General features: G+C 43.7%; 2 protein-coding genes across 2 annotated transcripts in view; both read right to left on the bottom strand.

The window, feature by feature from the left end:
* The window catches only part of LOC140739675 (uncharacterized), a 91,544-nt gene extending 81,347 nt beyond the window's left edge, over positions 1-10,197 (bottom strand). The window contains 2 exon segments of the mRNA XM_073068047.1: positions 5,977-6,147; positions 10,075-10,197. Coding sequence (XP_072924148.1) covers positions 5,977-6,147; positions 10,075-10,092 — 189 coding nt within the window. The 5' untranslated portion in view covers positions 10,093-10,197.
* A 4,213-nt stretch (positions 10,198-14,410) lies between these two features.
* The window catches only part of LOC140739676 (ras-specific guanine nucleotide-releasing factor RalGPS2-like), a 127,962-nt gene continuing 115,495 nt past the window's right edge, over positions 14,411-26,877 (bottom strand). Inside the window, exons 18-21 of the mRNA XM_073068048.1 lie at positions 26,344-26,436; positions 24,344-24,449; positions 20,376-20,467; positions 14,411-17,337 (exon numbers count right to left, since the gene is read on the bottom strand). Of these exons, the coding sequence (XP_072924149.1) occupies positions 17,308-17,337; positions 20,376-20,467; positions 24,344-24,449; positions 26,344-26,436 (321 nt within the window). The 3' untranslated portion in view covers positions 14,411-17,307. The remainder of the gene's footprint in view (positions 17,338-20,375; positions 20,468-24,343; positions 24,450-26,343; positions 26,437-26,877) is intronic.

Below are 26,877 nucleotides of genomic sequence, written 5' to 3' on the forward strand. Positions count from 1 at the left end.
TTTCCTCCAAGAAACTCATATTCGTTGTTTCGATAACTCCCGGCTTCTGTCCAAGTGGGCGGGTCAGCATTTTCATTCATCCTTTGCCGCTAAAGCTAGGGGAGTCTCCATTCTTATTAACTCAAATATTCCTTTTGAACTCCATAACAAAATATCGGACACAAATGGCCGTTTTATTATTGTTTCTGGTAAACTATATAACACTAAAGTTGCACTAGCAAACCTGTATGCCCCCAACTTTGATGATGTTAACTTTTTTGAACGGTTTTTTTCCTCACTACCAGACTTAAACTCATACTCTCTTATATTGGGTGGTGACTTTAACTGTTGGTTGGATCCTAAACTGGACCGATCGTCCTCTGTTACCAGATCACCTACCAAATCTGCCTTAGCTATTCAGTCGTTTCTCTCTAATTTTGGTATCTCTGATATATGGCGTTTCCTCCATCCTACGGAGAGAGATTATTCCTTTTTCTCACATGTTCACCATACCTTCACTAGAATTGACTATTTCCTACTCGATAACCAACTTATCCCATTTGCCCACACTTGTGACTACCAGAGTATACTGATTTCTGACCATGCCCCAATTACCCTCTCTCTGAACTTTCCCGGTCTCCCTCAGAGGAACAAACACTGGCAGTTCGACTCAACTTTATTATCGGATGATGATTTCGTAAAATTTATTAAAGACCAGATAACCTTCTATTTTAACACTAATACATCACCTGAAGTGCCATCCCAGATTGTCTGGGATGCCATGAAAGCATATCTGAGGGGTCAAATAATCTCTTACACAGCAAATCTCAATAGAAGATCCCGTGCAGATCGAGCAGACCTCATTAACCAGATTAAAGATGTGGATCAATGATATGCCCAAACTAAGAACCCTGAATTATACAAGAAGCGCGTTGAACTCCAAACTAAATTTAACCTTCTGTCCACTCAACTTGTCGAACGCCAACTTCTCGAAAGCAAGAGCCGTTTTTACATTCATGGGGATAAGTCTGGTAAATTCCTAGCCAATCAGCTGAGGTGTTCTAAAGCCAAACAACATATTACAAAGATCCGGAAGGAGAACGGAGACTTTACATCGGATCATTTAGAAATTAATGACGCATTTAAAAAATTTTATTCTCGGCTTTATTCCTCTGAATCCCTGAATGACAATACCTCTGTGGATCAATTTTTACAGAATCTGAATATCCCCTCACTTTCATCTGATTTCAAAGCCAAACTTAATGCGCCTATATCACTAGAAGAAATATCTTTTGCAATTTCTGCACTGTCCTCAGGGAAATCTCCTGGACCTGATGGGTTCCCTGTGGAATTTTATAAATCATTCTCCTCACTTCTTTCTCCTCAGTTACTTTCAGTATTATCTGACTTGTTTAATTATGGCAAATTGCCACCCTCTTTCAATGAGGCATCTATTATTCTTCTTTTAAAAAGGGCAAAGACCCAACAGAGTGTTCCTCGTACAGGCCGATCTCTCTGCTCAATGTTGATGTAAAGATCTTAGCTAAAGTGTTGGCTCATAGATTAGAAACCGTTATTCCCTCCATTATCTCTGATGACCAAACAGGCTTTATTAAAAACCGTCTCCCTTTTTTTAACATTCGGCGTCTATTTAATATTTTATACTCAGTTCCAACTGGGACTCCTGAATGTGTTATCTCCCTTGATGCGGAGAAAGCATTTGATCGTATAGAGTGGAACTACCTTTTTGCAGTCTTAGAAAAATTTGACCTCGGCCAAAGTTTCATCTCTTGGATCCAATTGCTGTACCTGTGTCCTACTGCTTCTGTTCTAACTAACTTTCAGAAATCCCAAGTATTCAATCTCAAACGTGGCACCCGTCAGGGATGCCCCTTAAGTCCCTTTCTCTTTGATTTGGCTATAGAACCTCTGGCGATAGCATTTCGAAAATGTCCTGAACTGACCGGGATTTGGAGAGGTGGTGTTGAGCATAAGGTCTCTCTCTATGCTGATGACCTACTACTCTTTCTCTCATATCCGTCTACATCCTTACCTCTAATGTTTTCACTTCTTGACCAGTTGAGCCAGATCTCTGGCTATAAACTCAACTTACATAAGAGTGAACTTTTCCCAATTAATAAAGAAGCACAAGAACTAATATTTCGTGATCTCCCTTTTAAAGTAGTCCATAATCAATTTACTTATCTTGGAATTACAGTCACAAGGAAGTTTAAAGATCTCTTTCGTGAAAACTTTGTCAATCTTTCATATGCTACAAAACAGAGTCTGGTACAATGGTCACCTCTATCTATGTCCTTGGTAGGTCGTATCAATGTTGTCAAAATGTATGTTCTCCCCAAATTCTTATACTTATTTCAATCTATCCCAATTTTTAGTCCTAAATCTTTTTTTGATTCCTTAGACTCTATTATTTTGTCATATCTGTGGCAGAATAAGCGCTCTAGAATTAATAAAATCCGCCTCCAAAAATCTAAAAAAGAGGGTGGCATGGCTTTACCTAACTTTCGCTTATATTACTGGGCAGCTAATATAACGTTGTGCTGCCTTCTGGTCTTTCTTCCACGGTCAACCTGAGTGCCCTAACTGGGTGGCAATGGAGTTGAGCTCCACTAAAGAATTATCTATATTTGCACTTCTTGGCTCTGCACTCCCTAGCAGTCTGCCCAGATCAATAGCTAATCCTCTGGTTAGAAACACTTTGCGTATATGGGCTCAGTTCAGGAAATGCTATGGTTTCCAGGGGTTTTCCATTTCTAGCCCTGTCGCACATAATCACCTTTTTTTACCTACTACGTTCGATTCAGCATTCCATGTTTGGTACAGGAAGGGCATTAGACATTTTGAAGATCTCTTCATTGATAACCGCTTCGCTTCTTTTCAACAGCTCTCTGTTAAGTTCAACCTGCCTAACGCTCACTTTTTCAGATATCTCCAAATCCGACACTTTACTGCTCCTTTAATTCCTAACTTTCCTGAAATGCCTGCGAAAAATGCTATGGACCTATTTCTTTCCATTAATCCACTAGGTAAAGGTTTAATTTCAATTATCCAAGATAAACTAGCAGCCTTACGACGGGCCCCTGTGGATAAAATTAAAATGGCCTGGGAGCAGGATTTAAATATCTCCTTATCCGAGGAGAGCTGGGACTCAGTCCTCAAATCAGTTAACTCAACCTCTCTTTGTGCTCGCCATTGTCTCTTACAGTTTAAGATTGTTCATAGAGCCCATATGTCTAAATCTAAACTATCTCGATTCTACCCTGGCATTAGTCCGCTCTGTGATAAATGCAAGAGGGGCGTGGCCTCTCTCATCCATATGTACTGGTTCTGTCCTAGCTTGGAGAAATTCTGGAAAGATGTCTTCACTACACTATCGGGTATTCTGAATCAGCACCTAGAACCTAACCCCTTAATTGCTCTGTTCGGTTTTTGGGGCGAGACAGATTTATGTCTGGGTCCGACCAAATGCCGAACACTATCCTTTGCCTCTCTCCTGGCGAGACGCTTGATCCTCCTTAGATGGAGAGATGTTGCCCCGCCCACTCATGCGCAATGGCTTAACGACATTATGGCCTGCTTGGACCTCGAAAAAATTCATTATTCAGTTCTCAATTCGGATTTAAAGTTCCATAAGATCTGGGGGCCTTTTATCGAGTACTTTCATAACCTTCCTCTTGACTAGGGTTTTTTTTTCTTTTCGGTCCCTTGCTTTCAGCTCCCTTTTTTTCTGGTAGTAGGCATTATTATCCTCTGTTACTAAGTGTATTCACAGTCTGGGAGTTTGACTGTCCGGACTAATACTCTCTATATTGTGTGGTGGTTGGTCTGGAGTTGTTTTTTTTTCTTGTGTTGTGGGGTTTGGGGAGGACACTAAGCTCACTTGTCTTTAATCTAGGTGCTTTTTTGTTAAATTCTCTTCCTCTGTAGCATATTGTTATTGTATGCTTAACCTTGCTCTGTATTAATGCTCCTCATTGGGATTTGGGGTTTTTAATTTTGTAAAATGTTTTGAAAAACTAATAAAAAATTTTTTAAAAAATTCAAAGATTAAAAGTATATTTTGTTACGACTGTGCCACAACTCTGAGGGGTACAAAGTAGCCCCCTCCTTTTTGAGAATCGCCAGATCGCTATTAATTCAAGTCTGGGGACCCAGGAAATGAGAGAGAATCCTCATGGGTTTGGAATGTGTGTCCTGCCCTCAGCAAGACAAAGCCACGGATACCGGCCATTGTCTCTTGGAGACAGAATTGTGTATTGAGTACTGTACTATTCAGTGAAGCCCTCAGGGAATGACCAAAGGGGGCTGGTTGAGGGATTGCATCATCCCAACCTGACTGACATCTGAGACCCCGTAAGGATAAAAGAGGGTCTGGGGAACAACCCCTTCAGACGCACCAGGAGAAACGCTAGAAATCCTGTGACAGCGTAATAGTGACAGCCAGTGGAAGGACCACGTGCGTCCTTTCCCGTTGCCGGGATTGGGGTCTTACCACGGAAGAACGGCTTTAGCTAAAAGAAGAAACCACCCCCAATGAAATTTCGAAGGATCGACATCATAAAAAGGAAAAGCTGGCAAGTTCTAAAAATCCGTCTTTCTCCAACCAAAGGCTGCAGCCTGCATGAACTTGAGTGACTTCTATATTTCCATCGGACAATTCATTATCCCCTAGACAACGATAGAGCTATTTCTTATTGATTATTATTATACCCGCGCTTTTAGATTTAGTATTGACGACGTATATTATCTGTATGTTTGCATTGATATTATTTTTGTGTATTTTTATCAATAAATACTGTTAAAAATAGTACCATCAGACTTCAACGGACCTCTCTATCTTTGCTGGTAAGTGACCCAGTTACGGGGTATGTAACAATTTATTATCAAAAAATGTGTAAATTATATAACTTTGAGATTCGCCTGTTTACAGGCAGGCATAAAACAAGAAACCTGAAAGAAGCCAATTAAATAAAATACAAACCAACACCCAATGCGCAGAGAAAGAGAGAAAAACACAAATCACACAAAACAATAGAAGCCAGCGACAGCATTCCGAACCAATTCAAGTCCTCGGCCCCGTATCCCCGGAGCAGCCTGGAGTCCGCCCAAGCCTTGGGCTCATTTCATCACGTTAGCAGGGCAAATCACCTCAAAGCTCGCAGACACGAAGCACAGCAGCCGGGGCTGTCTCACAGCCTCAGTGTCGTGGGGAGAGGAGGATATGAAGCTAATTGTTGTACAGCTCCCTCCTTTCTGGAACAGTGATTCCAATTCACTGTCCAGAATCTTTGGGAAATTCACAGTTTGTTGTCGGCCACTTCCTTTCAAGCTGAGGGCTTCAACCACCATCTCCAGGGGACCTGATCTCCCTTCTATCCTATACCTCTACTGCCCACCCACACACAAGGAGATCAGCATATCTTTCTGCTTTTCTCCTTTGTTACTGTTTATGAAAATCCCTCCAAAAAGCAGAAGCGAAGTGCTTTATATTACAGGAGAACTGGGTTCAAGTCCGTACACATACCAAATGGTAGGTTGATTTGTCATTATAAATTGTTCCGTGTTTAGGCTAGGGTTAAATTGGGGGGTTTCCGGGCAGCACTGCTCGAAGGGGCGGAATGGCCTATTCCACACTGTATCTGGATAAATAAATAAATTTGCTAATCCTGAGTCAGAAGGAGACAACTTCAAAATAAGAAAATGCTGATGTTGGAAATCTGAAATAAAATTCAGTGCTAGAAATGAAATACAATTCACTGTTCAGGTCAATGAGGAAATCCCTCAAAGGCCTAAGCAGTCTCTCCTGTTTCCTGGACACCCACATGGAAAAGGAACAGGATCAGGCAGGAAAGTGAAGATTGAGGAACATTTTCCTTCATGCCTCCCTTGTCTCCCATTTCTTATTGTCTTACCCATTCAAACGCTTGCATCTAGTTGCTTCTCAAGGAAGTCTCTGTATAGCAGGGTGAGACTCACCGTCAGCGAGCGGGCAGTGTAAGGCTCCATCATCCGCCTCATATCTCTGATCAACTGCAGCACATTATGTCCAACCTGACCCCGGTTGAACACGAAGGAATGAGGGACGCTGGCATACTCCTCCTGTGCAAGGTGAATTGCATTTGCCCGAGCTTTCTTCTGGTTCCTAGTCTGCAGAAGGATGTGAAGTAAAATTTACAGTCATCAAAACATTCAACAATTGCTGGTGTTTACCAGCAACAAATTATCACCTCAGAATAAGATAGCTGGACTAAACATACCCATCACTACAACATCAGCAGTGCAAGTGTCTTATATTTCAAAATTATTTAATTGTGAAGAGCTTTAGAGTTATGAAAACCTCAAAAAGAAACGCAATTCACATGAGCAGACAATTCCAGAGATTCACCACCCTCTTCATTGTGAGCAGTTTTGGGCTCCTTATTGAAGAAAGGATCTGCTGGCATTGGAGAGGGTCCAGAGGATTCCACAAGTATGATCCTGGGAATGATAAAGTTAACATACGAGGAACATTTGATGGCTCTGATCCTGTACTCACTTGAGTCTAGAAGAATGGGGGGGAATAAGATCTCATTGAAGTCTATCAAATATTGAAAGGCCTAGATAGAGTAGATGCGGAGAGGATGTTTCCTATAGTGGGGCAGTCTAGGATCAGAGGTCATGGCCTCAGAATGCAAGGATTTCCCTTTAGAACAGAGATGAGTAGGAAATTCTTTATCCAGGGGGTGATAAACCTGTGAAATTCAAATTGTGGAGGCCAAGTCATTGGGTATATTTAAAATGGAGGCTGATAGGTTATAGGTTATGAAAAGAAGGCAGGAGAGTGGGGCTGAGAGGGTTAATCAATCAGCCAACTGAGTGACCTAATTGTGCTCTTACATGTTATGATCTCTGCAAGAAAGAAATTTTGCATACCACATTTTTAAGTAGCCTCCCCTGTTAACCTTGAAATTATATCACTTAATTCAACAATCTCCCATTAGTGGAAACATCTTGACATTAAACTGTTGTGCCCCCTTAGGAACTTAAAACACTTGAAAAATACCATCTCACGTTCTTCTAATTCCAAAGAACACAGACCTAACTATTTTCACTTCACTTGATAGCCAGTCCTCTGAATCTTCCTTGGACTATCTGAACTCCAAAACCTCAAAGATGTAAACTCTCAGCTGAGACCTTCATCCCTTTAGTGCTTACGTTTAAGGATCGAAGAAAAGTTTTTTTGGCTTCAGTTTTGATTTCTCCCATGTAAAATTCCCAAATGCACAGGCCTACTTTACATGCTCAGATCTACTGTTAACTATGTCACACACTTCACTGTAGTCCAGCGTCTCCGATGTAACAGAACCTGGAGATTTAGATCATTTTCCTTTCCCATGCCTTTCAGATGAAGTCGAGCTATGGCCTCCTACGATCACTCACATCACCGTGACCAGACTCAGCAGAGGCTAGTGTCCTATCACACTTCTTTCATCAGATGGGCCTTCTCTCTAAAAGCTCTGCTTTCTCCACCGATGACAGGATTTTATCTGGGGCTGCATTTTACTCAAGAATGCAGTAAATCTCAGTCTGCGAGAGAAGGGGCAAGTAGTTCACCGTCCTTGTCACCATGTTGGAAGAGCACAGGATCAGGCATTAGCTGTTGTTCAGTTGGCTGCGGCCTGACCTTCTAAGTCAGGGGGACAAGAACCAGAGATCGAGGACAAAATCCAGCCCCGCTCTCCACAGGTGTACTGACAGAGATGCTGTGTTTTGAATGTGACGTTAAAAGGAGGTCACACCTGCTCTCTTATGTGAGAAATCCCATGGCACGATCAGAATAATGAGGAAGCTTTTAGCTATTTTAGAACACAAGAGACTACAGATGCAGAATCAGGAGCAAAAAGAAAATAAATTGTAGAATTTCAGATGATGCTCAATACGATGAGTTCCTCCAGCAGCTTGTCTTTTGCTCTTCTATGGCTAGGTATGCTGGACTTTTCACCTGAATGGGTCCATACGGAGATGGGTCACGGTCTCTCAGAATAAAGGGCAGAACACATCCAACCAAGAAGTAATTCCTTCATTCAGAAGGCGACAAAACAGTGGAATTCTCACCTACAGAAGGTGATGAAGGACAAACCACTGAAAATACTTAAGCAGGATGTACACAAAAATAGAGCATCAACACTTTGAGAAGAGCAAAAATATGGTAACAATAAAGAGAGGTTGGACAAACTTGGAGCAAACAGGTCCGCAGAGGGTGCCATCTCATTAGCTCTTCACACTGTCCTGACACATCTGGAGGGAAAGGGCACATATGTGAGAATGTTGTTTGTTGATTATAGCTCTGCTTTTAATACTGTCATTCCCAGCAAGCTCATCTCCAAACTCCATCAGCTAGGCCTCAGCTCATCACTCTGCAACTGGGTCCTGAATTTCTTGTCAGAGCGTTCACAGGCAGAGAGACTGGGCTCTCACCTGTCCTCCACTACTATCCTGAACACTGGTACACCACAAGGTTGTGTACTGTCCCATACTCTACTCCCTCTTCACTTACGACTGTGTATCTGCATTTGGCATCAATACCATCATCAAATTTGCAGACGACACAATAGTGATCGGGCTGATCTCCAACCGAGACGAATCAATATACAGAGCGGAGACAGAACTTAGTGAGCTGGTGCTCAGAGAACAACCTGTCTCTTAATACAGCAAAGACTAAGGAGCTAATTATCAACTTTGAAAAGTCACAGGATGACGAGAAAGCTCCAGTCTACATTAACGGAGACATAGTAGAGAGAGAGTCCAGTTTCAGGTTTCTGGGAATACACATCTCAGAAGACCTTACACGGTCCACTAACACCACAACAATAGTTAAGAAAGCACAGCAACGCTTGTTTTTCCTCAGGACGCTGAAGAAAGCCGGTCTACCTGAACAGATGCTGGTGACCTTTTACCACTGCACCATAGAGAGCATCTTAACATACTGCATCTCTGTGCGGTATCTCAGTTGTATAGCAGCTGATAGGCAAGCACTTCAGCGGGTCGTGTCTAGTGCACAGATGATCATCGGGACACAGCTCCCAGCCCTGGAGGACACCTACAGCTCACGCTGCCTAAGGAAAGCTACAAGCATCTGTAAGGACAATACACACCCATGCAATCATCTGTTTGAACTTCTTCCATCTGGCAGACGTTATAAGATTTTCTATGCCCGCACTTCCAGACTGAAAAGTAGCTTTTCCCCCAGAGCTATAACTGCTCTGAACCAGTCGATCAAGCATCATCCATAAATTTGTTATATTGCTACTTTTAATACTGGTTTTATGGCTGCCACGCATCTGAGTTACGCTTTTGTACTGCTGGACATCGCTTGTACTGGCTGGTTACTTGATTTTATTTATTATTTAATTATTTGTTGTTTTATAGCATTGAGTACAAGAGTTGCAAGCTCATTTTTGCTGTATTGGTGCATGACAAATTGTACTATGCAATGACAATAAAGATATTTCATTTTCTGGTACACTGGAGACTGAAGGAAGAACTGAAAGTTTACAAAATTACGAGTGGAAAAGAAAATTCTGTATTTTTCCCAGCAACACACAAAAAATGCCAGAGGAACTCAGCAGGCCAGGGAGCATCTATGGGAAAGAGTAAACAATCGACATTTCGAGCCAAGACCCTTCATCAAGACTGGAAAAAAAGATGAGAAGTTAGAACAAGCAGTCTTTTTCTCATTGTGGAATCACCAATCGAGTGGACATAGTTTTATGGTGAGAGGAAGATATGGAGGGCAAGTATTTATAGAAAGATAGATAGAATGCTGGGTCCTTCAGTCCGAAACGTAGAGAGTTTATTCCCGTCTATAAATGCAGCCTGACATCCTGAGCTTCTCCAGCACAATGCGTGCATTGCTCTAGATTTCCAGGATCTGCAGTACCTCTTGTTTCTACAGAATACTGGGCGCTCGGGAAGTGCTGCTAGTAGTGGAGGCAGATACGATAGTGGAACTTAAGACAGGCGTGAACGGAGCGACGTAGACAGCTAGGCGCAGTGGGTCCGATGACCCAGCGTTCTTGTTCCCTACTCACTCACCCGGCTGTGCTTCCCCATCTTGTGACTCCGGTTTCTCCCGGTCCCGAAACTCTGGTCTGTCCCTTTCTCACACGCGGCTGCTGGGCAGCGCCATTAGTAAACCACGTGTCCACCAGCGCACCCGCTCAGCGCTCCGGGTGCAACGCACGCAGCTCCCGAATAAGGTTCCGCTCCGTTTCCAGTGCTCCCTTCTCTTGTCTCCCCTACAACAACGGTTCTCGGGCACTGAATTATTTTGAACTTTAATATATATATATATTTTTGTAGTGCAGTAGCCAAAATATGCCAAGATCCCACAAAGAGCATAAAATTAATATAAAATTAAAAATTAGGGTGGAATCATGAGGCCCAGCGACACGGTTTTCCCATTCAACAAGATTATGGTTGATGTGAACTTGGCGTCAGCTCCACGTTCCCACTAGTTCCACAGAACTTTCGACTCCTCTAACAACTTAAACTTTATTTTGGCATTCACTATATTCATATTCTGGACATCCTGGTTCCAGAGCCTCCCCACCCCCCCCCCCCCACAAGCAGAAGCAGTTCATTAAAAAAAGGGTCTGATCATAAAATATTAAATCTGGTTTTCTTTACACAGATGCTGCCCGACCTGTTGCGTATTTCCAACTTTTCCCACACTCCTTCACTAGTGCAGGTTGTTGGTGGATTTTTGGAAAACAAGCAGTGAAAGGTTTTGTCTCACAGACCAAGATACAGTGGAAAGCTTTCGTTTGCGTGTCACCCAGACAGATCAGTCCAGACATTGAGTTAGTACAGAAGGGGTAAACAAAACTCAATGCAGAATGTGTTACAGTTACAAAGAAAGCACAGTGCAGGTAAACATAACAGGAGGTGGTACCTGAGACAATCATGAGACAATTCACAATGACTAATTAACCTACCCATTACCTCTTTGACTGTGGGAGGTAACTGGAGCACCCAGAGAATAGCCACTCATTCCAAGGTGAGGACAAACAGCGACTCCTTACAGGCAGCACCGGAACTGAACACAGAATTCCACCTGTAATCTTCCCCATGACAGATGTTAAGTTATGGTCTGTAGCTTCAGGATTTCTTGAATTAAGGAGTTATGTTTGTTATTTTCCCATAATTAGAACTTTCCTTAATTGAGAGGAAAGTAAAACTGATGTATCCATCAGGAACTAGGCACTTCTCTGCAGTTCCAGCAATTACTAGGATCACTGTCCTAGTGACTGTAATTTGTCCCAAGTTTCTCCCTTCCTTCCAATACCATCCCCTCCTATAGTTCTACAGGCCCGACCTGCTCACTTTTCCCATAAGAGAATGTCTTCGTCCTAGGTATCAATGTGGAGAACTCCCTCTAACACAATTATAATCTCCTCAACCCTATCAGCCCTTATACTTTGTACATCATCAAATGCCTCATTAAAATCCAAACTAACCACATCTACCAGTTCCCCAAGGGTGGCGGGGTGGAGATACATCTCTACCAAAGGAGGTGTAAGATGCTCCTTCCCTCCGCCAGCCTGTGGGTCACCCTTGACCAAGGAGTAGACTTGCTTAGACCCTCGGTCAGAGTCACGAGGCCATGGAAGGTGGTGGATGGTCGTATGAGCAGCTGGTGCGTATCTCAAGTCCAGGTTATGCAACCACTGATGGCAGAGAGTTTCTAAAGAGGATTGATAATCACTGGTGTCATCTTTCTTGTGAAGACACTGCCCAGAAGTTGGCAATGGCAAGCTACTTCTGTAGAAAAATTTGCCAAGAACATTCATGGCCATCATACGACACGCCACATAATGACGATGGCCAGTTCCCCTTTACTGCTGGATGTTGAATTTTATGTCTGATGTTTACCATTCTGTGCCAGAAGAGGGTGTCATGGTCTGAATTTGATTGTAACTGGCTATTTGACTTCTCCAGTACCTAGCAGAATCAGGGTGATTGTCACTGACGTGTGAAATTCATTGTTTTGCAGCAACATGAACATGAATAAATGGCGCAAAAGAGGAAATAACGAAGTAGTGTCATGACCCATTCAGAGGTCTGATGGCAGAAAGGAGGCTGTTCTTAAAAGACACTTGCAAATTTCTATTGCTGTACGAGGGGTGATTGATAAGTTCGTGGCCTTGGGTAGAAGGAGATGAGTTATTAACTTCAAACTTTCTGCATTATCAAAGAGTTGACCTGCATGTAACGAAAGCTGTAAACTCATCTCCTTCTACTGTAGGCCACGAACTTATCAATCACCCATCTGTGGACACTTTCTGGAGGTCCAAGATCCGTATGCTCCACGACCGCTGGACTGTGTGTGTAAATGTAGGAGGGGACTATGTTGGAAAATAAACATGCTAGGTTTTCTAAAATTGACTCCTTCCACCTTCGGCCACAAACTTATCAATCACCCCTCATACCATGGAGAGCATCACTTTCTGGAATGGGGGGAGGGGGGTCTGCACAGGATTGAAGTTTGCTGCAGAAAATTGTAAACTTAGTCAGCTCCATCATGGGCACTAACCTCAGTCCATAGTATCAAGGACATCTTCAAGGAGCAGTGCCTCAAAGAGACGGCATACCATTAAGGACACCCCCCCCCCCCCACCCCATCACCCAGGTTCTTATTGCTGCCATCAGGGAGGAGGTACAGAAACCTGAACAAATTTTGCAATATATGCGGTTGATATTAAGCTCGATTCTGAAATGCTGAGCCTGGATTCTCAGGCTCCTGTGCCTTCTCTCCAGTGGTGGTAACGAGGAGAGGGCATGTCCCAGATAAGTGCCGGTTCCTAGGGATGAATGCCACCTTCTTGAGGCATCACCTCCTGAAGATGCCCTTTATGGTGGGCCACTAACACCTTACAAACAGTTGAAACTTTTTTTGTAATGCAGGAAACATGGCAGTGAGTGAGGGATAATTGCTAGATAATCTGCTTTGGTGATGACATTGATTGCAGAATAAGCACAGGCGCTCTCTAGTTCTCATAACACAGAAGGCCATTTGGCCCATTAAGCCTATGCTGGTTCCTGGAGCAATCCCATTCACCCATTTACTTCTCACTAACCCATTCTCTCTCTCATGTATCCATCAACTCTCCTCTGATTCTCCTACATTCATCTCTGCTGAAGTACTTGGGCATTGCCGATTAACCCCCAGGAAGAGGAAAGCTATGCAAAAACTGCAAATATGAACTCCACACAGACAGCACTGGGGATGTGAAACCCACTTAGCAGCCAATCCCTCTTTTTCCACGCCCCACAAGAGACGCTGCTTCATTTCACCACGGGGAAGTGTAGGGTGGAGCCTACGGTATAGCACTCGACATAATGAACTCACTGAGGACACGTGTGGTTCAATTGCTCCTCCGCGATGCAGTGGTCTAGAGTCAGCAGCCGATCTGCACAGAATGGAGACGGTCCTGGCACAGCGCTTCGAAGCACAACGTTGACAATCCCCCCCACCCCACCGATGCTACCTGACTCTCTGGGCTCCTCCATCAGTCTGATTTTGTTTCTTGCATCACATTCCAATATCATCTGTCTCTTGCATTTCCATGGAGATCAAATCAAAATCCAGTTTAATTATCATTCAACCACACATGAATACAGCCAAATGAAACATTGTTCCTCTGGGGCCAAAGCTACAAAACTTACGCATCACGTTCAAAACAGTGAGCACACATTGAGTCACGGAGAAAATACATAAATAATAAAAACTAAATAAGTACATGATGCTGCAGCAGGCAAGCCCACAACATGAGACCTAGTCTTCGCTACAACTGAGGCTATGCAGCACCACCCCGCCCCCCCGGTCTGTCGTGCCGCCAGTCAAGGGAAAACAGGCCTGCAGGAGATAAAATTACAGTATTGTAGAAACTGCAGGGCATAATGGTGGCGTAGTTGTTAGTATTTTTTATTTTACAGTACCAGCGACCCAGGTTCAATTCCTGCCACTGCCTGTAGGAGTCTGTATTCTCTCCGAGTCCACATGGGTTTCTTCCAGGCGCTCTGGTTTCCTCCCACGGTCCAAAGATGTACAGGGTAGGTTAATTAGTCATTGTGAACTGTCCTGTCAGTAGGCTAGGATTACTGGTTTATCAGGACTTGCTTGGCAGCACAGCTCAAAGAGCTGGAAGGGCTGTCTCTGTACTCTGCCTAACTGTCATGAGTTTGCGTCTGTATGTGCACCTCTGTTTAGAGTAGGTCATGAGTTTACCCACTGAAATGGCGGGGCACAGGAACAAAGCAGAGGACATTCCATTAGAAATAATAAGAGTCAAATGTAAGATTCCATCACAGATTTATTTTTTATTTAAAAAATCACGTATTAATAATTACTGATACATGTTAAAGACAAATGAGAATACATTATTAATTTTATTGCGATAAGAGACAAGGTAATAAATATTATTGCATTTTTATTCTGCGACTTATTAAAACTAAAATCTAAAAAAGGCTGTCAGATTAAGTTCTGCATCACCTTTATCTGAGACCCTGCTGGTATTTGTACAGTTTTAACCAGTGCAACTCCTCTGCAGGACGAAACTCCCACATTCCCTGCAGGTCTGATGAACCAATCTAACTGAGGAGCTGGGAATATTTAGACTCCCTCATTCCTTCCGGTCTAGCAGTGACCGGATTCACAGATGTCAGTAGGTCAGTATCTGTACATTCCCTGTGAACTGGCGGTGGTGGGGATCCCACACAAATTCACATTCCAAGCAAACATACTCAGTTATCAACACCCCGCCTGCACACAAAAACCAATTACCCCACAAGCACGATCATCCCCAATTCATACTCCACTACTGCCACAGAGGTTTGGATCCAGTTTTTCTTCTGGGTGGAAATTCCTTAATTTGGGGATTACAGAGGTGGCTGTGGGAGAGGGGGAACGGGAACCAAGCTGGAATCGGACACTGAGACGCACTGATTTTTGTCACCTGTGCAGTAGTATTCAACATTATGTTGCGATAAGAGATCAAAAATATGTGTCATGCCCATTACAGTCAGCAGATAGTGAGTAGCCCCCCATCTGAGAGGGACATAACTAAAATAATATTGAACAGGGCAAGATATGGACTGTAGAAACAGGTCAGGCAATTTGAAGAGATTCAAATAAATTACCACTTTCCAATGGCATCCTTTAAGTGCACAGCAATACACTGAATAAAATCAGTTCCCCATTAAAAGCTGCGTCTCCTTCACCACAAGCAGTACAGTGGTGCCACATACATGTCGTGAGGAGGTTAGGATGTGGGAAGAGCACAGTGAGTGGTGCGGGATGAGTGAATTTACAAAGTGATGAATATTGGACAGCATCTCATCTGGACAGTATTGTAGAAAAAACACCAAGGCTTCACACGGAATTAAAACGTGCCACACAGCCAGTGCGGGACTGACACCCATAAGCGTGGGCACACCCGCCAAACCTTCTCCTGGGCAAAGGATGCAACCTAGAAAAGTTAAACCAAATGTAGCAGAGGTCATCTCCCCAGTAACCAAATGCAGCAGAGGTCATCTCCCCAGTAACCAAATGCAGCAGAGGTCATCTCCCCAGTAACCAAAGGGAATTTCTAAAACTTAACTGCCAAATAAATCACTGGGGTATAGCACCTATTTTCATTTAGTTTTCTATGTTCTATATTCTATTGGGGAAAGATGGGTGCTAGCAGACATGTGTATAATGAAAGGGAACTCGCTCTCCAATAAGTGGTAGAGCTTATTAGGTGAGTAACGACAGGACTGGGTGAGGAGACAAAGCATGGCTTCTCCCAGTAGGAAGGTCATGCAATTAAAAAAAAAATCTCCAAGAGGTATGCCCGACCAGAGTTAGCAACTATGACTCACCAACAGAGGAAACACCAGATTTGTGTGGACCTCACAATGTTTCCTTGTGCTCTGACACTGGGCTCTGCGATGCTACAGCAGGGGTCAGCGTGAGACCTGTTAAAACATCTGGATTCAATCTCGTGTATAACAACAGCAACTAACAAAATCAGCCGTGGGCGGCTGAGGTGGAATTCATATTCAGGGAGTTGTGGCTAAAGTAGGATTTGCTTGGCAGTAACATGCCAGTTGGAATTTTGAAGCCCTGAGGCAGAAAGATTGTAGCCTGGGTTTGTAGCTGAAAAATTACCTTCTCACACCCCACCCACTTAATATATTTCAGACAGGGATATTACAGGCTTGTACCTCTGGTTATTTGGTGTAAGAAGGAACCTCGAGGCTCACAAACAATGGACAGTGGGAGCCCGTTCACGTTTAGCAGCAACAGAGTCATCAAACAAACTGGAGAGCTCACTGCAGCCCTTTTACTGGGGTAAAAACAAGAGTTAAAAGTATTAAAACTGCATTTTAAAAAAGCATCAAGGACTTTGTTGTTTTGAGCCTTTCTACCAGTGCTTTATGCAAAAAGTAATTCTTCTGTTTTACTACCATGCTAAAAGTTTTTTTTAAAACTTTGCACAGTACTCTTTCCAAGGTGCTTTTACAGATGCACAATCAGCTGCTGTGTTTCAAGATTTAGTAGATCTAGTTTGTCAATGCCCAGGACAGCCAAGACTTGTAAAGTGCTGACAGGAGATGTTAATCTTCGGCTCACTGTTCTGGGATTCCTGATAAGTATTCCCAGTCCGAGGTGTTCCACTGTTTGAACGGTAACAGGGCGGAAGGCGACTCGGTAACATCGACATTCTCCAAGCACACAGCAGCAGCGTTATGACTGAGGCTCAAGGGCACGTTGCGTTGCCTTCGAGCAACTCAAGGTTGGAGAAAAGGTCAAAATAATTTTACTTTAAAGATGAGAGCGAAGTTACCCCAGCGTGCCCACATTTAAACCATTTGTGCAACACGGATTCGAGCCACAAATGAGTAAGGATTATCAACAGGAAATCCTCAATGCAGTGGCAAAGTTCCAAAGACTGCAAAATATCTTCAAAGTCCCCGAAGGGATTGGTAAACACTTCTTCCAGCCATACACAAAGTCAGAAGGCACGTCCAATGAGTTGCCGCTGGCCAGTATCTTCCATCAGCACTTCGTCAGACTTGGACAGTTTTACCTTATTCTGCTCTGCTTGAAACATCACTGTCACTGCAGTCTCTGGTTGTGCTCCACAAATGAAGATCTGACAGGCTGATAAACCCATGCGGGCAGAAGATATCATTAGCACACTTGCACATCGAACAGACACCCTCTATTTAAGTCTGTTAACTGCAAAACAATCTCCATCTCTCCCTCCGGTCTTCCTGACCTCATTCAAAAGACATCAGGTTTGTGGGAAGCTGCAACAAAAAAAATAGTAAAGTCATGAGAAAGAGGATTGGGTATAGGCCATTCAGCCCATTGAGCCTGCTCTGTAATTCTATATGATCATGGCTGATCCAACTTTTGTCCATTAGCCACAGACTCCCTTCCTACTGATTAATGATCTCAGCTTTGAATGTACTCAAGGATTGAGCCTTCATAGCTTTGAAGTAAAGAGTTATAAAGCCCCTCAAACTTCAGAAGCCAGTCCTGATCTTTGTTATAAACACAGACCCCTTCATTCTGAGGCTATTCCCTCAGGTCCTTAATACCCCTATGAGGGAAACATCTTCCCCAGCATTTACTTCATCAAGTTATGAAGAATCTTTTGTTTCAATATGATCAACTCTCAACTTTCCTTGCAAGACAACTCCTTCATCCCTCTCAGTGAACCTTCTCTGAAATGCCTACAACAATAATACATCCTTCCTGTGGAAAGAGTGAGCAACTTCAAGTTCCTGGGTGTCATTGCCTCTGAGGACCTAACCTGGACCCAACACATTGATGCAGCTGGCTATAAAGGAGGCAAGATGCCAACTATATTTCATTCGGAGTTTAAGGAAAAACACTCTCAAATTTCTACATTTGAACCATGGAATGCAGTCTAACTGGCAGCATCATCAACTGGAATGGGGGGGGGGGGGGGAGCACTGCTGTACAGGATCGAAGTAAGCTGCAGAAAGTTGTAAAATTAGTCATCTCCATCATGGGCACTAGCCGCTGTAGTATCCAGGACATTGTCAAGGAGCAATGCCTCAGAAAGGCAGCGTCCATCATTAAGCACGCCCATCACCCAGGGCATGCCCTCTTCTCATTGTTATCACCAGAGAGGAGGTACAGGAGCCTGAAGGCACACACGCAATGATTCAGGAACAGCTTCTTCCCCTCTGCCATCTGATTTCCGAATGGACATTGAACCCTCGAACACTCCTCACTACTTTTTTTTTCTAATTTTTGCACTACTTACTTAACTATGTAATAGAAATCCTCACTGGAATTCATTTTCCCTCTATTATCAGGTATTGCATTGTGCTGCTGCCACAAAGTTAACCAATTCCATGATATATACTGGTGATATTAAACTGGATTCTGATTAAACTTTCCGTACTATTCTAGACATGGTCTCACTAGTTAATTGTACAGTTGTGGTAAGGCCTCCCACTCCCTACATTTACAGTCTAACCCACTTGAGATACAACCCAACATTCCATTAGCTTTGCCAATTACCAACTTGCACTTTACGGTAGCTTTCTGTGTATTATGTACCTTTACGTTGCAGCTTTCTATAGTCTTCCTATTCATATACTGTTTTACCATTGTTCTTACTGAAGTTAACTTCACATTTCCTAAACTATATTTAAAAAGGTGCAAAGTACAAAGATACATGTAATATCAGAGTATGAAATCTGAAATTCATCCTCTTCACAGACATCCATGAAACAAAGAAATCCCATAGATTGTAGATTGAATGTAAAATGCAACAATAGTCTTCCTGAAGCTGCAGTTTAGAGTAAATTGTAGACCAGGAAACACCCAATTGACTGATATATCAGCATATGCATGAATGCAATCGACACCCATTGACCCAAGATTCTGCACAAACATGAATACGGCTCTGAGTCAACGGTAACTAACACTCATTTTTAGGTGCATTGGTGGGAAGATCCAGACACTTGAAGCATCACTTGCAACTCAAAAGCAGCATTGTAACTATAGAAAATGTCCTGTTACCTTTCCTCTTTAGCATATAATATTGGATCAGGAAGCCTCTCTCTGGAGTGATCCAAAGGCTGTCAGCTAGTGTGTGCCCCAAATAGAGGCTTTCCTATCATCAGCTGTGTCCCTCTGGTGACTTCGTTCACAGTCACAGCCAGCCGAGCATGCAGGCCTTTGATTGCCTTACTAAAGTCCGTACAGATATTGTACATCTCCCTGCTTTCAGTCTTAGTGACCTCCTTAGAAATGCAGATTAGTGAGGAAAGATTTCTGCCTTAAAGCTATGTTAAAAGTTCGTGATAAGCCCCTACCTGCCAAATCCTCTTGGGCTTTTCTCCAATAATTTAGATAGCATTAATGTTTACTGGCATAAAATTATATGGCTCACCTCTGGTATCTTATCCTCTTTAATAACATTGGTTGTCCTTCTCATACCTCAGTTGTAGTGAACAAAGCTATAAACATAGCAACTTGAGATACATCTCAATGGGCCGTGGGTTAATCAAGCCTCAGGTATCCCATGATTTATAACACCTTCTCCTCGATTAGTCATATACCCTTCCTTGAACTCGCATCCTTCTCTTTGGTGAATACAGATGAGAAGGACTCATTTTGGACCTCATCCACATCACCCAGCTCCACACATAGATTAACCCTTTGATTCCCAATGGGACCCACTCTTTCCCTGCCTACTCTCTTGCTCTTGATATAAAGTCTTGAGATTCTTCTTCACCTATTATTCTCAACCAAGGATAATTGATGTGGTTTTTATTTTGTCCTCTTAACCTTTGTCTTGCTCTCTCTTACACATCCTTCATTCCTTAACAAACACCCTTGATTCCATTTGCCAATAACTGCTCTATGCTTCCTTTTTACCCCTGACTAAACCTTCAATATCCTTTAGCATCCAAGGTTCCCTCATCTTGGCATTTTTGCCTTACGTAGTTATGCAAGATGCTGGTCCCAAACTTTAATTAAATCTCTTAAAAGATTTCTCCTTCTGAGCTGACATTGTACCTTCTAGCATCTACCCACAGCTGATAGTGAAATCAGCCTTCCCTCCGTTTCAGTTTGAGGACCAGCCTTATTCTCTTTCCAAACTACCTTAAAACATGCAGAATAATAGTCATGGACCCCAAAGTGTCCCCTCACTGACAATTCCACCGCCTACTCAGTTTAATGTCCTAAAAAGTATTTAATTAAACAACACTTAGCGGCTGTAGTTCCTGCACATTCAAAGCTTGAATTTAATCTTTGGGACCAGAGGTAACCCAACAGACTTTGATTGGGATGTACTTGCCTGTCTCCAGTTGGTCTTGCACGCTCTGCTCAGATGCTTGAACCACAGCATGGCGTTCATTCTGCTGCCGGCCAGGAACTTGTAGGAATTCTCTGCTTTGGAAACAGAAGGAAGCTCAGGGCAGCGTTGAACCACAATTACACAACACAAGGAAGAGCATCAGTAATTTGCAAAACGGGTAACTGCAATGGTGATAAAAACTAACCAGCTCTATTGTGCCCAGTGCTCCTGACTCTACATTGGTGAGGCCCGTCATAAATCGGGGGAGCACTTTGTAAAGCATCTCCACTCTATCCACCACAATGGAAGTTCCTGGTGGCCAAACATTTTAACTCCAATTCCTATTCTTGTTCTAATACGTCGGTCTACGGCCACCTCGTGTCAAGAGGAGGCTATCCTCAGGGTTGTGGAACAACACCTTATATTCCATCTGGGGTACCCTCCAACCCGATGGTACGAATTTTCCTCCCCCTCCCTTCTTCTTCTTCTATTCCCCACTCTGGTCTCTTACCTCTCCTCACCTGCCTATCAACCTCTGAATCTCCCCCTCCTTCGCTTTCTCCTATAGTCCACTCTCCTCTCCCATCAGCTTTCTTCCTCCCCAGCCCTTTATCTTTCCCACCATTCTGGCTTCACTTATCACCTTCTAGCCATTCCCCCCCCCCCCCCACCCTTTCCATTCTGGTGCCGTTCCCCTTCTTTCTCAGTCCTGAGGAAGGGTCTCAGCCCAAAACATAGACGGTTTATTCATCTCCTTAGATGCAGCTGACCTGCTGAGTTCCTCCAGCATTTTGTGTGTGTGTTGCTAAACAAACTTTAATACTGCTTTGTACAGTCAAATTTGCAGATGATACAAAGTAGGTGGAGGGGCAGGTGGTGTTGGGGAAGCAGGGAGCCTGCAGAAGGATTGGATAGATCAGGAGAATGGGCAAAGAGGAGGCAGATAACATAGATTATGGTCATGCATTTTGGTAGAAATTTACAAGTTCAAAGTAAATTTATTATCAAAGTACTTATATGTCACCATACATGACCCTGAGATTCAGTGTCTTGCAGGCATACTTAATAAATTTATAGAATGATCACCAAAACAGAATCCATGAAAGACTGCACCAACTTGAGCATTCAACCAGTGTGCAAAAGACAACAAACTGCAAATACAAAAAAAAAACTAATAATGAATAAATAAGCAATGAATATCGAGGACATGAGATGAAGAGTTCTTGACAGTGTGTCCACAGGATGTGGGAATGTTTCAACGATGGGGCAAGTGAAGTTGAGTGAAGTCATCCCCTTTGGTTGGGGGGTAATAACTGTTCCTGAACTTGCTGGTGATAATCCTGAGGCTCCTGTACCTTCTTCCTGATGGCAGCAGTGAGAAGGGAGCATGTCCTGTGTAGTGTGGGCCCTGATGATGGGTGCTGCTTTCCTGTGAATGTTTCATGTAGATGTGCTCAATGATGGGGAGGACTTTACCCCTGATGGACTGGGCCATATCCACTATTTTTTGTATGATTTTCCCATCAAGGGCCTTGGTGTTTCCATACAAGGCTGTGATGCAACCAATGTACTCTCTATTACATATCTGTAGAAGTTTGTCAAAGTTTTAGAAGTCACGCCGAATGTCGGGAAACTCCTAAAAAGAGGTGCTGCTGTGCTTTCATTGTAATTGCACTTGTGTGCTGGGCCCAGGACAGGTCCTCTGAGATGATAATACCGAGGAATTTAAAGTTGCTGATCTTCTTCAACTCCGATCCACTTACGGATTTCTGGTTTCCCTCTCCTGGAAGTCTATAATCAGTTCCTTCGTCTTGCTGACTTTGAGTAAGGGGTTGTTGTTATGGAACCCTTCAGTCAGATTTTCAACCTCCCTTTTATATGCTGATTCATCACCACGTTTGATTTGGTGTGTGACAATGGTGTCGTCAGCAAACTTGAATACGGCATTGGAGCTGTGCTTACTACACACAGTGACAAGTAGAGCAGAGAGCTCTGTGGGGCACCTGTGCTGGTGGAGATCGTGGAGGAAATATTGTTGCCAGAGTGAAATGAATCAAGTCCACAAGAGGGGAAATCAAGGATCCAATTGCACAAGCAGGTACTGAAGCCGAGGTCTCAGAGCTTATTGATTACCTTTGAGGGGATGACAGTATTGAAGTGTTCTTAAAGTTGTTATAGCTGGGAGCGATAATGGGAGCAAACTCTCATTGCCTATTAAATGCTCCCAGTGGCATGCGCCTCAAAGAGCCTCTGAAAACCAAGACCAGCTCCGGGCCTTCGTGTATGGCTTAGCTACTAAGCCCGGCGGAACCGTTTCTGCTGACAGGAGAAGGGGCAAAGGCTGGTCACTGGCACCTTAAAACCAGTCACTTTGGGCAGATGGGGCTTGTCAACCATGATTGGCAGCTCATTAAGGAGAAGGAAAACTCTGATCTCAAATTTCCGCTGCCTTGCAGCTACACCCACTCATGGGGAGGGAAAAGTACAGAGCTGGAGTCCCTAAGCAGTCCTTCATTGAGTTCAATGTTGACTGGCAATTCCTGTGAAGCTGCTGGTGCCGAACTGTATCAGTCTCCACCATTCCTTTGGGTTCATCAGATGCGTGGAGAGGGGGAGCTTGCTACACGGGCAACAGCTCACTCTCCATATCATACTGCTCAGAATCATGTATCTAGGCAACCAGGATGCAATATCCATGGTCAACCCGGACTGACGGAGGTCTCAGACTCAGGCAGCATTGAATGCTGAGCTGTAGTTGATAAAGACCATCCTGATGTCTGCATCTTTGCTGTCCAGGTGTTCCAGGGTCGAGTGAAGAGCCAATGAAATGGCATCTGCTGTGGACCTGTTGCTCTGCTGGGCAAACTGGAGCAGCTCCAAGTCACTTCTCGGGTAGGGATTGATCTGTTTAATCACCAACCTCTCAAAATGCCATCACTGGGGATGCAAGTGCAACTGGGTGATAGTCATCAAGGCAGGTCACCACACTCCTCTTGGGTACCAGTACAAATGAAGCCTGTTTCAGCAGATGGTACCTCAGACCACCCAAGCGAGAGGTTAAAGATCTCAGTGAACACTCCAGACGGTTGATCAGCACAGGTCTTTAGGACTCGGCCAGGTACCCTGTCTGGGCCGGATGCATTTTGTGGGTTCTCTCTCCTGAAGGCTGCTCGCATGTCAGCCTCAGAGACTGAAACCACAGGATCCTTGGGGGCTGTGGGAGTTTGCAATGGCTCCTCCATGTTTTTACGGTCAAAGCGAGCACAGAAGGCATTGGGTTCATCATGAAGTGAAGCCCTGCTGTCACCTACGTTGTTTGAAGGGATGGTGGATAACATCATGCCATCCATTCATTATCTTTTTTGGGGGGTGTGAGATGAATGTGTGGGGAAGAGTATTTATTTCCCCTCTGGCCTTCACAGTTGCAGAGAAAATATTAGATAAAGTATGATAATCAAAACAGGCCTAAAAAACCATTATGTCTGGTTTTAATAAAAACACAAAATGCTGGCAGAACTCAGCAGGCCAGACAGCACCTATGAGAGGAGGTAGTGATGACATTTCGGGCCGAAACCCTTCATCATGGTTTTAAACTTGGTCATAGAGAGATACAATGCAGTAACCCAAGGACACAGATTTAAGTTAAGGAGTAAGAGACTTAGAGGGTGGATCAAGCGTGGAATGCACCACTTATTCAAATTTAAAAATATAGATACCTACTGTAATCCAGTTATTTCATTATTATGTATTGCATTGTGCTGCTGCTGCGAAGTTAACCAATTTCGCAACATACGCCGGTGATATTAAACCTGATTCTGAAACCTACTAAGGGTTCTATGCTGGATTTGAAGTAAGACGAGAAGGGTCGGATTGAATGGATGAAAAACTCAGCACCAAGAACTACCCTTTGCACCGATAAAGAAACAGGATCCAGGTTTAAACAGGAAATGAAGGTAGCTATGACTCACCGTGTTCAGGGTCCGTGAGCTGAAACATGTCCTCGCTCTCTGGATCTTCAATCAGGACAGGTATCCAACCCACAATCGACAACCTCTTGCAGTAACTCGACTTAAACTGTCCCACAACATCAGTAGATAAATTCAATAATTAAGAATAGTTTAAGGTGCCTTCACTTTGGGCTGAATTAAATAAAATCTTTCTGGTGCTTCAAACTCTAACCTCTGCTCTTTTCCCACCCACCACCCACATATATATTTTTGAGTGACTGTATGCTTACTTACTATATTCTACGTGTCCTGTGCTGTGTGTGACTGTTGGCAATGGGTTTTGCCCTGGAAAGACGGTGTTTCGTTTGGCTCCGTTATGTACAGGATGGTTGAATGACAATTAAACTTGAACAGCCAGACACAGCAAAAGGGAGATGAACCCAATGCATTTGGGAAAGGGAAAACACAAGGGAAAAGTAGGATCAGAGAATTGCAGGAACTGAGGGATCTCGGGAAGCTTGACAGTGTGTGGTTAGGAGGCAGTTCAAGTTATTTGACTTTATTTGCCAAGAGCAAGGAAGACATATTGGACCTGCTTGTGATGACAGCGAGGATACTCATTACAGCTCCCAACACCACACTGTTGGAAAGATGTGGTACCATCAGTGCAAAGATTTACGAGTGAGCTGCCAGGGTTAGAAAGGTCAAGAGACCAGCTAAATTGGGGCTGTTTATTTTGGAACAGAGTAGATGGGAGATTTGACTGTGGCATTTAAAATTATGAGAAGCCAGTGTAATTAAGGGACATAAGTTTAAGATCATCGGTCAATGAATTAATGGGGAGGTAGTAAAAACTGTTTTTCCCCCCACTCAAGGGTGGTGGAGGCTTGAACAAGGTAGAGGCAGAAACATCTAACCCTTAATGAACTGTAATCTGAAACACAAAGGACAAAGGGCTGGGAAGTAGGATTATTCTGAAGAGGTCGCTGTCAATTTGCAGGGATACAACGGACTGAATAGCCTCCTGTGGTACACATGCAGGAAGCAGTTCAGATCTTTGCTGACCCTTCAACAGCGCCTCCCTAGCTAGAAAGCTTCATTCAAAGGACACGGCCAAAAGAATGTGACCATTTCTGGTTGTCCCTTCCCGAACATCATCCTTATTTGAAATTTACTGCTTTACCTTCATTGTTGCTGGGTTTAAATCCCAAAACCACCCCAAAAGTACCATCATATGCATGTTACAATAGTTCAAACAAGCAGTTCAAAGCTCATTATCAAAGTCAATACAGGACAGGTAATAACTTCCAACAATGCACATATTCCCTGAGCAAAAAAATCTCAATGTTCATTCACAACATTCCTGTGAATTTAAAGAAATTCTTTATTGGGTGTCAAACTTAACAAAAACAACTTATATACATGCATTTACTGAAATAGTTTATTATTTTGGTCAGACTGCATCAACTACCTGCAGGGTCAGTTGATTAATTTTGTTTTATTTTAAAGAAATGTAAACCCACCAGATGTGATGGGATTGGGGGTTGCCCCTGGATTAACGTCCAGGCCTCTTTAACCTCATTTATTCCCTAAATGGCAGTGGAAATTCGCTGTGATCAAAGTATTTAAATTGAAGATGTGAATGAAAAGAAACTACTTCTTGTAAACAAAAGCACCTGAAGCACTCAGAATGGGAATTGCAAAATGAAGGGTGAAAGAAATCTGGAATTCACAGTATTCTGGGGATCAGGGGAAAATCATGTTCAGCACGATGGAGGGATCTTTATGAGTAAAATTTCCAAGACGCATGGTGCAAGGCAGAGGAATGAAGCAGGCATGATCCAACCGGATAGTGGGTCACAATCGAGGGGCTGAGTAGCTTCTTCCTGTTCCTCGGTATCACTGGACAGTAAGGTCCATCAACCCAGGTAACCAGTAACTTCCTCATGCAGGTCATGAACAACAACTCATTTTTCTAAGATGAGTTTGAGAAGGCAAGTCTCTCTTCCAACGGCACTGACCTGTTTTCTTTCAGTGGACTTTAAGCTCTTGGCTCCATAGTAGACCAGCTGGTAGTCACAGAGTGCAACCCAATACGTTGTCCATGCTGACACCTGAGATAAGGCAGAACAGGCCGATGTTTAAAGGTTCTGACCACTCCTTAAATGAGCCTGCGTTTCACTCAGCTTACTGATTGGGAAAATTTAATTACAAACTTACTTTAAAAGGTAACATGGAGTCCAAAGTGGTACCCCAGCGGCAAGGCCACGCGGCCCGCAGTGCCCCAGAGGCAAGGCCACGCAACCCGCGGTACCTCAGAGGCAAGGCCACGCGGCCCGCAGTGCCCTAGAGGCAAGGCCACGCAACCCGCGGTACCTCAGAGGCAAGGCCACGCGGCCCGCAGTGCCCTAGAGGCAAGGTCACGCGGCCCGCGGTACCTCAGAGGCAAGGCCATGTAACCCGCGGTACCCCAGAGGCAAGGCCACGCGGCCCGCGGTACCTCAGCGGCAAGGCCATGCAACCCGCGGTACCTCAGCGGCAAGGCCACGCGGCCC

Source organism: Hemitrygon akajei, chromosome 16 (assembly GCF_048418815.1).
Source record: "Hemitrygon akajei chromosome 16, sHemAka1.3, whole genome shotgun sequence".
Lineage (NCBI taxonomy): Eukaryota > Metazoa > Chordata > Chondrichthyes > Myliobatiformes > Dasyatidae > Hemitrygon > Hemitrygon akajei.